This window comes from Pleurodeles waltl, chromosome 2_2, assembly GCF_031143425.1.
Source record: "Pleurodeles waltl isolate 20211129_DDA chromosome 2_2, aPleWal1.hap1.20221129, whole genome shotgun sequence".
NCBI lineage: Eukaryota > Metazoa > Chordata > Amphibia > Caudata > Salamandridae > Pleurodeles > Pleurodeles waltl.
Genome location: NC_090439.1, coordinates 1,128,527,806 through 1,128,542,018, shown reverse-complemented (window position 1 = coordinate 1,128,542,018; position 14,213 = coordinate 1,128,527,806). Strand labels below are relative to the sequence as shown.

The 14,213-nt window shown below is 44.5% G+C and overlaps 1 protein-coding gene across 1 annotated transcript in view; it reads left to right on the top strand.

Moving 5' to 3' along the window:
* The window catches only part of KIFC2 (kinesin family member C2), a 145,136-nt gene that overhangs the window by 105,451 nt on the left and 25,472 nt on the right, over positions 1-14,213 (top strand). Inside the window, exons 10-13 of the mRNA XM_069220992.1 lie at positions 4,922-5,069; positions 6,807-6,937; positions 7,914-8,025; positions 11,575-11,756. Of these exons, the coding sequence (XP_069077093.1) occupies positions 4,922-5,069; positions 6,807-6,937; positions 7,914-8,025; positions 11,575-11,756 (573 nt within the window). The remainder of the gene's footprint in view (positions 1-4,921; positions 5,070-6,806; positions 6,938-7,913; positions 8,026-11,574; positions 11,757-14,213) is intronic.

The window sequence follows — 14,213 nt, the reverse complement described above, 5'->3', positions numbered from 1 at the left end:
CACAGGTGGGAGGTTGTTTAGGGAGATTCAAAATGGTACTGTGGTTTCTCTTGCTGAGGTGCAGGAATCTTATTCAATGCCCCCAAATCATCTAATACATTCTTTGCCGTCGGGGACACCTTGTGTGGATCTAGAGGCTACTCTTCCCAATAGGTTGCCAGGCAACCAAACACATATGATGAAATGATTTAGCTGAAATGTAGCAGGAATTGGGCTGAAGCTTGTGAACACAGGGTGGGGGGGATTTTATAGACAAACGCTAGATCTGTACCTTTCAGAAAACATGTGCACTGGAACTCAAGTATAGGTCCGGTTTTATAAGCTACTGGGCGCCTGATCAAAGGACAACAGCCAGGAGGGCTTCAGGAGGATTACTAACTTGGATTAGCGGGTCCCTCAAGTGTACTGAGACTGAATCGGATCTGGGGTCAGATAATCCCCAGGGTGTAGTCTTGGTAATTAACAAAGATGTTGCTGTGTTACCTATCAATTTATATAACAGAAGTGTGGGGAGAGGAGTAAAGAATCCGAAAGATTGTGTAAATTAGACAATCTCCCTGTAGAGCTCAAGGGAGCCTATTATCTGATAGTGGTAGGGGATTTTAATACTACCTTTGAGCTCTATTCAGCAGCCCAGAAACTTTGTGTGGATGAGGGTAGATTGTGAGATATACCTGAACTATCCATATCCTGTAAGCGTGAGCTCACGAGAGTAGGGCTGCAGTTAGTGGACATTACTTTGACGCATGGGCTCCGGGCCCGTAATGCGCACTCGTGCTGGGATGCCCACTTGGCCCCCACATTCCGACAAGGGAGTTGTGAGAGCCACATAGATTATATACTCTTTGATGTGTGGGAATACATGGAAGATATGGAGGAAAAGGTCTATGAAGAGAGTGATCACAATCCCCTTATACTTACCACCTCCAGTATCTGCTCCCTGCGCTGATGCTGGGATCTGGGGTCCCAGATGGCTTTGCCCAGCAGCTCAAGTTGACTAATAACGGGAGGAATGTCAAATGGGAAGCAGCAGAATGCACCCCAACTACTATTTCTATCTTATATCAGACGCTAGCCAAATATATGGAAGCCATGGCCTCATTTTGGGGGGAATCACAGGAGGATAGTTGGGGAGCATACAACCTTTTATGGCTTCCTTGGCACCCTTTTTGTGTCTGATACATAAAGGAAACCAGGGCTTAAATCTAAAAACAGATAGTTTACTAAAAGGTGCAGAGCAGCCAACACCAACCTTTTTGAAGGCAATTAAAGGAGGTGACAGAAACGATATTAGGTTAAGTAGAGCAGACTGTAGACAGGAATTAACCGGGGCAAGGCGACAGTGGGAGAATGATCGCTGGGATAATTTACTAGATGCAGCCAGAAGAAATGACCGGAGCCATTTCTGGAAATTGGTAAATAATTGTCAGGGAGATACTCTATCCCCTTCTGGATCCTCAATACTGCCGGGTGAATGGATGTCAGACTTCAGCTCCTTTATTCAATTTTGGAAGAGCCACAGAATGAACAGATCAGCTTATCCAGGAAGGAGGCCACAGCCACCCTGGAATTTACCATCGCTGAAACTCTATCGGCTGTTAACTCACCTATGTTGGGCAAGGCTCCGGGTCCTGATAAAGTACTAGAGGACCTCTATAAATCAAACATAAATAATTAGGTTCCTTATATCAACGCTGTTTGTAATGCAGTTGCAGCTGGAGCTCCAATTCCACGTATGTGAAGGGGGCTGAAACAGTGCTGATTTTCAAAAATGGTACTCCAGGCATCCCGTCCAACTTCCGGCCAGTTAGTCTGCTAGACAACCTACAGAAGATGTTCTGCAAGCTGATTTTAGACCGGTTATTGAAATGGATTGAGGAAAGTGACACCATTTCGAGTCTGCAGGCAGGTTTTAGGCCAGAAACCAGCACTGTTGATCAAGTCATTAGATTCTTGTTGATCAAATGGAAGACCGTTAGCATAGGTGAGGGATCTGTTGTGGCTTTCATTGATTTTCCCATAGCCTTTGATCTAGTGCCAAGAAGGAAGCTATGGAGGACACTGCAAGAGATGGATGTTCCGTTAGATGTGTTTGACCTCACTGTTCGTCTGCATGAGGATACATTTGCACATATTAGCTTTTGGTAACAAAGGGGAGTTACCTGATCTAGTAAGGGTTGAGAGGGGAGTCCGTCAGGGATATGTCTTGGTACCCCTCTCTTCCTTCTATACATCAATAATTGTATCTGATATTTTAGCTGGGCAAAAAATACCAGCCTTCTTTATGCAGATGACACTCTCCTACTGGCCAAGACCCGGAGGGGTCTCCAGAACTTCGTAGATAATTTTTCTGAATTCTATAAAGACTTTGGGCTAGAAATAAATGCAACGAAAACCAAGCTGATGACCTACAGAAGGAGGAGGAAAGTGATTGCCAAGGTAACCCTGAATACTGAAAGCTCAGAAAGGGTCAATGAATTTGATTATTTAGGAATAAGACTAGCGGACTCGGGCACCTGGGGAGCTCAAATAATGAAATGTTTGCATGCCATCAGCTAAGGAGGGGCTGGGATAGTTAGAATGGCAAATAAAGCACAGTATTTCCCAGTAAATCCCGCTACAGAGATCTATAAAATGCAGGCGAGGGGAGCAGCCCTCTATTGGGCCGAGCTGTGGGGCCATAGCAACTTAAAAGCTCTTGCCGTAAAGGAGAATAACCTTCTTAGGAATATCACAGAGTTGGAGAGGGATCCCCCTCTGATCCAGCTCAGATTTGACTTAGAAATACATCCAATATTAGATGAGGCAGCTTTAAAAACTCTGCTTTATTGGATTTGACTATGGAGAACAAATGAACTGCACAATTACAGGGCTGGCCTTAGTGATATTTTAAGATGTCCATGCGCAGCAGAGAAAATAGGATGGTTGAGGAACCTGAAATCTACTTGGGCAATGTTAGATCTCACAGAATTCTGAGCTACCACTGAAACTATACCACCAAATGCTGCACATATTACAAATTAAAAATTTTGGGGGATGGTTTCCCTTACAAATTGTCAGTTTGGTGACAGTGGCCCACTGGTTAGAGATTTCCTCCACCACAAGTGCAAACCTTCTATAGAGCCCTTCCTGGATGTGATTAGGCCTGCCGCTCATGTTCACTGCTTTTACAAGTTAGGTATGGCACTCTCCCTGCAGCTCTTTTTACTGCAGGCTGGTCCTCTTCGATAGAGGGAGACAAAAAGTGTAAACTTTGTCATCTGGCTGATGAATCAGCAGAGCATCAGCTCTTCTTTTGCCCCAGATATACTGCTCCCAGACGAAGATGGATAGTGCCCCTTTGTAAAAACCTATTCATAACCGAGTGTGTGTCTGCCTAATGTATATATAAGAGCGATCCCTCCGAAGGTAGTGATAGCAATGTCCAAATGTTTATACGCAGCTTGGTCTATCAGACATAAAGAACTTTCGGCATTAGTCTGAAGCCTTATACAACTACAGTATTTTTACTCTGTTTTATTCAATGATTATATTGCGCTGCTTTTACAGGGAATATTGTTTCTCTATAATAGAGATTTTAAAGAAGGTCCATATTAACATTAGCCTAGGGATGCTTTTTGATACTAGTTGTATTTCAAATTGTTTTTATATATTGGATTTATATGTTTTTCTTTTATTATGTGTGATGATGAAATTTTTTATTTCGAACAATCAATAAACTTTGACTTATATATATATATATATATATATATATTTATAATAATAGGTGAACATGAAGTTAGAATAATAAATGCACACTTATCATTACAGTATTATATATATATACATATATACAACATACATGTATGGCCTTTGGCAGTAATGGAGTGTGAATTTACTATTCTAACTTCATGTGTGTCTTGTTACCAAGTGGACCAAAGCAAATATAACTGTGATTTTAGTTTTTTGATGCACTTGCTTGTCAGAAGCTAAACACACTACGGGAGCGGTCCCCGTCCTGTGCTGGTCCTGACAAAGATGGTGTTTGGGTTTACCAACACTGCCAGGACTGGTCCGGGTAGTTGGTCCCTGTAGCAGGGAAGATGATTAAACATGAAAACTGGTTTAGTTGGCATATCCCTTACATGGGGGGAGCTAAGCATGACAGCAAGGGGCTGCACATATTGAGGAACTGCTGAGCTCTTGACCTGCTGAGATCTAGAGTCACTTGACATAGAATGCTGAAATGTGTGCAGAAGGTGAAGTGAAAAAGTGGTGTAGTGTAATCGAGTCCCTGAATAGTGTAACATGTGGTTTGGGGTGTTAACCCTGTGTTTGAAAGTCATTTTTTAATGTAATTCCATTCTTATTGTATTGCATGTAGCATGCAGGTTGCCTGAGGAGTATGTCATGTGCCTTGGCACAAGTTTAGAACCCCTTGTGGTCTTGACGTTAAATCTGGGTGAAGGTGTGACCATTTGTCGAGCTGTTGCATGCAGGGTTGCACGGAGCCGGTGTGTGTTGCAGCCTCCATTCTCACCCCTCATTGGTGTGTAAGGAGGGACATCAGTGTGTAAAGCAGACCATGCAGAGCTGGCAGGGGCTAGCTTGTCACCTTGCTCAGTGGAGGAGGGTAGCTGAAAGCTCAAGATGCCAAGTCACCTTCTGGTATTGACAAAAGACCTCAACAATAATAGATCTTGAGAAAGCTTCCAACTCTTCAGATTACTTTAAGATTTTGGGCCTGAATGTAAGTTGGATCATAACTGATAGCTTCTAAGGATGAATTTTATCCACCATCCTACTATAAAATAGATGTAATTCTGCTTAAGGATTCTTCACGGGCATCCTTCGCTGGTCTTCCACACCGGCCATCTCTGATTCACTTGGTGTTATCCTGTCCCTGCAAAGGGGCTGACTCAAGTTCTTTCTGGTTCCACAGATTTCATCCTACGAGGCCGAGATCCAGAAGATCAGGGAGGAGCTGCTGCAGGAGATCAGTCACCTGGAGGCGGAGAAGGAGGAGGCCATCAAGGAAGCATCGGAGTGCTCGGAGCAGCATCTCGACCAGCTGCGAGAGCAGTTCTCAGGTGCGAGTCGGCAGCAATGGGCAGGACAGGGGCACTTGGCAGGGCTGCCTGAGGGGACATGTGTAAGCAAGAGAGAGTAGAACTGAGGGAGAGTAGCCGGATACTTGGGAGAGATGAATATAAGAGCGAGAGTGGGCGCAGCGAGTGACGAAGATGTGGTTATTAGAACTGGCAAAGGTGAGAAATGGATGGAAGCCAAGAACTTTGGGGGAGGGTGAAAAACAGGAGGAATAGCCAATGGTGAATACGTAAGACTCTCAGTATATCCACTTTGAAGGTGGTAGTATGAGTGATAGGACAGGTACGACATGTGCAAGTGAGTAAGCTAGGACACGTTGACAGGTCTGTGACCGCTGCTGCATGAAGCAGGTGGTATTTGAAGTCTCTGGGCAGGTGTAAAGGTGTCTGAATCCTCTTGCATCTTGACAATATGCGTCTTAAGTCATAGATGTGTCAGTACTAGGACAGATGCACTGATATTTGAGTCCTCTTGAACATACCAGATAGAAGGGGGAGTCCAAGGGCAAGTGCACATGATTTTCCATCCAGTTAAGAGGACTGCAAGTCTTGAGACAGGTGCCCAGGTACGTAATTGCACTCCCATCCAATGCATAGTGGTGTGCGCATTGAAGAAATAATCTGGTGAGTGAATGTCCCAGTGGTTGGCAGGGCAAGTCCTAAGAGCTGTGTCCAAGTGTGTTCATTGTCTTGGCCCATTGGCATGATAATGCAAGCTCCAGAACATGTACACACAAATCGTAATGAGGTCCCAGGACAGATGCCCATATGTGTTTGAACCCTTCTGCACCCAGTGGATGGTATGGCGGGCCCTAGGGCAGGTGAACAGGTGGGAGTCCTCTTTTACCTTGAGTGTAGTAGTATGAATCTTAAAAGAAGTGCACAGGTGTGTCATTCAGAAGATGGCTCAAGTCCTAGGACAGGAGTATGAATATTCTTATACTTGGTCAATGGTAGGCAAAGTCATGGCAGGTTCACCGGTATGTGAATGCTCTTGCATCACTTGGGGGGAGGAAAAAATAAATCACAGTATAAGTGCACAGGTACATGAATACTTCACCACCCGGGGGTGGTAATGCAAGTCACAGGACAAGTGTACAGGTATATGAATACTCCACCACCTCACGGGTGGTATAGCAAGTTACAGGACAAGTGTACAGGTATATGAATACTCCACCACCTCAGGGGTGGTATAGCAAGTCACAGGACAAGTGTACAGGTATATGAATACTCCACCACCTCAGGGGTGGTAATGCAAGCCACAGGACAAGTGTACAGGTACATGAATACTCCACCACCTCAGGGGTGGTAATGCAAGCCACAGGACAAGTGTACAGGTACATGAATACTCCACCACCTCAGGGGTGGTATAGCAAGTTACAGGACAAGTGTACAGGTATATGAATACTCTACCACCTCAGGGGTGGTACGGCAAGTCAGAGGACAGGTGCACGGGTACATGAATACTCCACCACCTCAGGGGTGGTACGGCAAGTCAGAGGACAAGTGTACAGGTACATGAATACTCCACCACCTCAGGGGTGGTACGGCAAGTCAGAGGACAAGTGTACAGGTACATGAATACTCCACCACCTCAGGGGTGGTACGGCAAGTCAGAGGACAGGTGCATAGGTGTGTAATCGCTCATCCGTGCAGAGGTTGCCTGTGCTGTGAAGGAGACGCTGCTGACCTCTATCCTTTGCCGTTGGTGTCTCCAAGGTGTTCAGCGGCGCTTGTCCACTCTGCAGCCTTTTGTCAAGACCATGAAGACCAACTACAACAGCCTGCGGAGCCAGGTCAAGAACTTCTCCGAGTTCTACGAAGCCGCCATCAAGGAGGCCAGGAGGCAGGTGAGAGAGCTCCAAAAATAACTTGTAACATAAGGTACCCCAGGACCTGTGAGGAGGTAAGGAGTCCAGGAGGAGGGTAACAAAAATATGAAATCATAAGCAATGAATCTAGCAGCTTTCAGGATGTTTAATGCTCACCAAAGAACCCAGATCCCTTCTCTTTGAACCACCACCACTGGTGATTCCGGGGCTATCAAGGTGCTTCTGACTTCAGACTGCTTGATGCTGATGGTCTCCTTTGGAATGTGTGGCATTGGAGAAGTGTAAAGAAATGTTCCCCTAGAATCAGGCACCTGATAACTAATGCAAGCTTTTGACATTATACGGTTTCTCTAATATGATAATCTTTCTGGGATTAATCTGATAAAATAACATAATGATGTGCTTGGAATCTGCGTGGACCATGCAATTCTGCTTCAGCAGAAACATTGAGCTACTTTAATGTATATGTGGGTGTTGGTAAAGCTCTTATCAAGCAGGAGCTGAGGGTGGACGACTAAGGTTCAGTATAGTCTACATGAGGTACAATGCCCATGGGTGGTAGATTGTTCATCTCTGGTGCTCATCATTCCAAAATATACTGTTTGCTGAAGAGGTGGTTTTCAGATCCCTTTGGAACTGTAGAGAGTTGGGCCAGTTTTATTCAAGACTGAGAGAGTGTAGATGGAGAAGACCTTTTTTGGCTTTTTCTTTCCTGCAGCTTTTATGTCTGTCGCTGTCCTGGCTCGTTGTATGATGCCCTCTGCCCCAGGTGTTTATTTTCTCAATCGCATATGCAGGTTTCCAGTGGCCTCGTGTGTGATGCATCTATTCCTGGGAATAATGCGGGTTTGCAGGGGGAGCTGATGCATTTCCTTCAGGGCAGGATTGACGTGGCTGGACCTGCTCATAGCACACAAGGTGCTCCTTCTGAAGTTTCTTCAATAGTGCACGCTCTGAATTCAATGTATCCAATCCTAAAATTGTTCTTTTCTAGATCTGCTCAGCGGTGACTGAAGTATCACATGCGAATAAGGACCTGCTGCAAAAGTATCAGCGGGAAGTGCTCCTGAGGAAGAAATATCATGACCAGCTGGTGGAGCTGAAAGGTGAGATGACTTTATGCCATCATACTAGATGGCATGACTTAAATAACATGACATGACGTGACATGATATAATATGATATAATATATAACCATCTGGGTGTGAGACCAGAGTGCTCCCGCTTTGTCCTACAGGAATGGTCTAAGGGAGCTGCAGAGGTGTGAGCTTTCCTGCTTATTCAGCAGAAGAACCAAAGTGCAATATCTCTATTCCAAACGGCTGCATGTGGGCGCTATTAGCAGCGAGCATCTAACTGTAACCCATGCCCAAATGACATGAATTTTTATGGGTTTCCTTAATACATGCTTCAAGTGAGAATACATGCGACAGAAACCAGAACTCAGGTAGCAGGTGCACATCTTTCTCACGAGAGGAATAAAACAAGCATTTGCAGTGCAATGAGTCTCGCGTTTGCTCAAGTTAGAGCTATTAGCGTTGTAAATTCCTAACTGGACTTTTCTTGCCATATAAATTGAAAATTAAAAGTTAAACAGTTAACATAAGCACGTGGATTCAAAGCGCCACGGCTGCCATGAGCATGAGCGCGAAAGAGAGACATAAAAGTAAAAAGAAGTTCGCTCAAAGTCAAATGTATCGGCAAAAGTGGAATTATCCATGTAACAGGGTCGATGGCCAAGGCGGTAACAAAACCACCCTAAGGAGGGACAAACATAAAGTATTTACCAATGATAACAAAGGATTTTTGAAAGGTAACCACATGAACGAGTGAGAGTGATGGGCCTGGTTAAAAGCCCACAGACAGATTACAACACGTCACAACACGTCCCAAAAAGGACCTTGAATAGATACAAGAAATGTAAACTTCTAGACTCTGAGCTAGTCACTTGGGAGTCCTTGCTTAGCACTGCCAAGCAAAAGAGTGGGGCTCAGTACATGATTGGTGAGAAAGCAGTTCAGGCTGCACACAACACAGAGAAGCAAAATGGTGATAAATTAATCAACATGGCGTCAGATATTACTGTCATTTCACTTTCATTACCCTGTCTATAACAGAGGCAGGGGAAGGATGAGAAGAGAGATCATCTATCCCCTGTGTTGTAGAATGTGGTGCTCACTTTTGGACACAACGTGTGGAAACAAGTGAATAGACCATTAATAGGAATTAAAGACTCGAATTAGGATGAGTGGTTTAAAAAGTTGTGGCTGTTTTTCTCACAGAAAATGAGGTAATGAGGGCACTTGATTGCCCTAAATAAGTATAGAAAAAGGCTCTATTGAAAGGTAGCCGGGAATCTGTTTCAGCACAAAACAGCACAATGCACTTGTGACCATTCCTTAAAGTGGCACGCTTATCTGTGGCTTGTCTCCTCTATGCCAGATCACAGCTCAATAACCAATCACGGCCTAGGAATGGCTCCAAAGAACCAATGGATGCACAGTCTCCTGCGTGCTACGTCACAGCTGCTGGTGAACCACTGTTGAGGCAGGATAAGGGCTCGTGTGGTCTGTTTCCGGAAATGGATCGTGGAATATGCATTGAATCCCAAAAGGTAGCAAGGCAGCAGGTTGGGTTAAGGGTGCATTATGAAGTTAGTGAAGATACAGAATTAATCAGTTTGTAGTTTTACATAAAGATCTTACCCAAAGCACTGCAAATGTCCCGCGACCTGGTAGATATCCCACCTCCATTCATTTGGCCCAATGAAAGATGGTTCTTCCCTGTTTACTCATATCTAAGGTCAGATGTCTAATTCATGTGGGACAGCAGTCTGAAGGTGGAGTCTGTGCTCCAGGAGTGAGATGTGTGTGTGACCCTGAATGCTTCACTTACGATGGCACGAGGTACAGTCTACACTCACAGTGAGATGTGACACTGAAGGTTTCACTTATGATGGCACGAGGTACAGTCTACACCCACAGAGTGAGATGTGACCCTGAATGCTTCACTAAAGAGGGAGATGGGACACAGATGGTTGCAGTTATGCTTCCGTAGAACAAGATGCCACTTGTGATGCCACAGAGCGAGATGTGACACATACTGGTCCACTTATGATGCCACAGAGAACGGTCTGACAAAGACTGGTCCACTTATGATATCACAGAAGAAGGTGTGACACAGACTGTTCCATATATGATGCCACAGAGGATGGTATGACACAGACTGTCCCACTTATTATGCCACAGTAGAAGGTGTGACACAGACTGTTCCACTTACGATGCCACAGAGAAAGGTGTGACACAGACTGGTCCACTTATGATATCACAGAAGAAGGTGTGACACAGACTGTTCCATTTATGATGCCACAGTAGAAGGTGTGACACAGACTGTTCCACTTATGATGCCACAGAGAAAGGTGTGACACAGACTGGTCCACTTATGATGCCACAGAGAAAGGTGTGACACAGACTGGTCCACTTATGACATCACAGAAAAAGGTGTGGCACAGACTGTTCCACTTATGATGCCACAGAGGAAGGTGAGACACAGTCAGTTCCACTTATGATGCGACAGAGCAAGATGTGACACAGACTTTTCCACTTATAATGCCACAGAGGAAGGTGAGACACAGTCTGTTCCACTTATAATGCCACAGAGAAAGATGTGACACAGACTGTTCCACTTATGATGCCACAGAAGAAGTTGTGGCACAAACTGGTCTACTTATGATGCCACAGAAGAAGGTGTGACACAGACTGTTCCACTTATGATGCCACAGAGAAAGGTGTGACACAGACTGGTCCACTTATGATGCCACAGAAGAAGGTGTGGCACAGACTGTTCCACTTATGATGCCACACTGGAAGGTGAGACACAGACTGTTCCATTTATGATGCCACAGAGCGAGATGTGACACAGACTGTTCCACTTACGATGCCACAGAGGAAGGTGTGACACAGACTGTTCCACTTATTATGCCACAGTAGAAGGTATGACACAGACTGTTCCGCATATGATGCCACAGAGGAAGGTGTGACGCAGACTGTTCCACCTATGATGCCACAAAGCGAGATATCACACAAAAAGTTTCCCTCATGATGCTAGTATAAGCTGACAGAGTGAATAGTGTCACAGAAGGTTGCACTTGTGATGCTATGGGTAGAATATGAACCCACAAAGTGAGAAGTGTCACGGAAAGTTCTACTTATGATGCCATGAGGTAAAGTCTTTTCTTACAGCGCCAGCTGTGACAGTGCAGTCCACTTCTGGTGCTGCTAGATAGTCTAGAGCAGTGGTTCCCAACCTGTGGTCCAGGAACCCCTGGGGGTCCACCAAGTCTTCTCAGGGGGTCCACGACTGCTTAGAAAATTAAATAAAATTAACAGATTAGGTCCCCAGCTTTCAGTAATGACTCAGTGGGGGGACGGGGGGTTCCCAGATTCCAATAATTATTCAGTGGGGGTCCCCGGGTGGAAGTAATGATAAAGTGGGGGTCCACAGAAGTCAAAAGGTTGGGAACCATTGGTCTTGACTTGCAGAGCGAGGTGTGACACAGCAGGCTCCTCTTATGATCCAAGGCCCACATCTTCATGCCAGGTATTCAGATATAGCGCTAGTCTTGTTCCTAACTGGGCCTCGCTTCTGTCAACCAGGAAACATCCGGGTGCTGTGCCGAATAAAGCCCTTAACCGAGGCAGATCGGACGGAGGGTACCACTGCCACGACGGTGACCACGGACCTCAGCGACGACACCAAAGTGGGCGTGTTCTACAAAGGAAAAGAGCGCGCTTTTGACCTGGACAAAGTGTTTCTGCCCCACGTGACGCAGGAGGAGGTGAGTGAAATAACTGATTGTGCCTTCATGTTGTGATGGCTGCTTCCTCCTGGAGAAGGGAAAGGCGGAGAGCTACCGCCTAGAAGCTGATTGTAAATAGTGTACATGGGTCTGTCCCCGCAACACTGTCCTCTCACCACACTACCAAGATAGGACTACTGTCAGATAGGTGAACCAGCCCCACCTGCCCTGTGAGAGCCTTCCATGATCTCTCTTTCCAGCCTTTAAACTCTCCTTTGAGACATCTCTCGCCCCTGCAGACTCAGTTAACTCCTCACTGTGCCTAACCTAGGAAATTCGTTTCACTACAACTTTATTCCAAAAACTGGTCTTCTGCACGGTCGCTGATTAGGGGAAACTGCGAACAGTACGGCAGATTCTCAAACATTCTGCTATGAGTAACTGTGAAGTAAAATTACATAAAACGAAAACCCCCAAAAGGTAAATCTCTACAAAAAATGTTGATTACTAAAATACCAAACTTAATTTTAACACCACCTTAACTAAAAATTAACATTTGTGATTTTCAATGTAATACATTAAATACAAGGCCAAAGAAGACTTGTTTCTGTGAGTAAGGTAACTTGGATATGCAAGCACAGATTTACTAAACTTCAGTGCAGACATTGCTTTAATACAAAGGGGTCTTCTGCGAAGCAAAGTAACCCCAAATTAAAGCATCAATCAAGTTTTGCTTCCAAAACGATGTTTGCACTGAAGCAGACTGGAAAAGCACAAAACTTCTAGGATTCCATGCATTATTTTTAAATGTATTTAGTGTTTTTAAAGGTGTTAGATACAAAAATATTATGCAATGTATGGAAAGAGCGAATACTTCAGACGTCATGCGGAACAGGGCGCAGTGCAAAGGTCACCTCAACTAAAACAGCACAGCCTGACTTTGAGTGTAATTCTAGTGTCAAATAAAGCTGGGCACACACAGTGGGCAAGCTGAATATTATATATTTCCATGTGTAGCATGCTATTTCCCAAAAAAGTACACATTTTACGCGGCTTCCCCTTGGGCAGGTGAAATTCGTACTGCGGGTGTGGCAGCTCACTCGTCTTTCTGGCATTCTACTCAGTGCTTAATTTGTAAATAAAAACGTGCCGGTGCCCCAAGCCCTCCTCTTAAACACGTGGCTTCTGCAATTAAATGTGCGAGCCCAGAATACTGAGGCAGAGTAATCCTGAAGCTATTTTGGGCCTCTTTAATCCATTTACAGACACTCCCTGCCCCTTCAGCTCACTCTTGCAGCTTTTTGCTTCCTTTCTTTGTGACACTTTTTCGTTTTTCTCTTCCTCCATCTTTCCTATGTGTCTTTTGCTCACAGTAAATACTTGAGGCAGAAGAATAAGTGCCGGCCCTCAAAAGTAAGTGCCGGTGCCCAGCACCGGAAACCACCAACACAAATTAAGCACTGATTCTACTGTACTTTCCTATCGCACTAACATGGCATCGAGTGCAGCCAATGACATCATCAGTGTCCGTGGCGTAACATTGGCCCCTGCAGCCCCTGCAGCCCCTGCAGTGCGGGGTGGTCTCGAGCTCCAGAAGGTCCCCTCAGCACAGCCTACACTGTGCACAGGTGGCAGGCCCCTGGCCGGAGAGGCTGAGAGCTCCTCACTGGGTGCGGGGGCGACCCCTTCATGCACTTCGCAGGGGGACCCCCCTCAAGTTTGGTTACGCCACTGATCAGCATGCAGCGCTTAGTAAATACAGCGATGCATACTTTGATTCCAGTTTTGCAATGCAGTTTCTCGATTTTTTCAGCCGTTGCCGCATTGCCTAATTATTTCACGTATAAGTCGACATAGTTTGAAGGTAAAAAAGGAGAGCCACATTTATTGTCTTTAATTAATACAGTGATTACAATCCTGCCTTACAAAATGGAAGTAGAATTTACCTACAATTGGAACTGGATTAAATAAAAAGTCATGAACATGTGCAATACAGCTAGAAGGGCAAAGAAGGGAAAGGACACATTTATAATTTTAAATATTAAGTACGATTTGTAAAAAAGTGCAGTAGGTTTGAACTTTGCATAAAATAATATATAATAAATCTTATTTTTGAAAGAATAATGGCCACGATTTGCAATACAGTTTAGAAGACAAATAAAACAAAGGTACGTTTATTACATATTAAATATATATTAATATGTTAAATACAAAGAATGTTGGATATTGGGGCTAATCCAACCTTAGGCTAATCAAATATAGTCTACATTAAAATACAAAAAATGTTATTTAGTGAACGTGCATTTTTTTTTTTTTATATATATATTGACTTTTTAGAAAGACTGAAATAAGACATGAATCACATATGCACCATATATAACATCACATGACAGGATTATTGTATCATTTACAAACCATAAGTAAATAGGGGATATCTGACTCATGGAGAGCCCAAGAACATAGGCAAAGGAAATACAGAATTAAGAAACAAAAAAG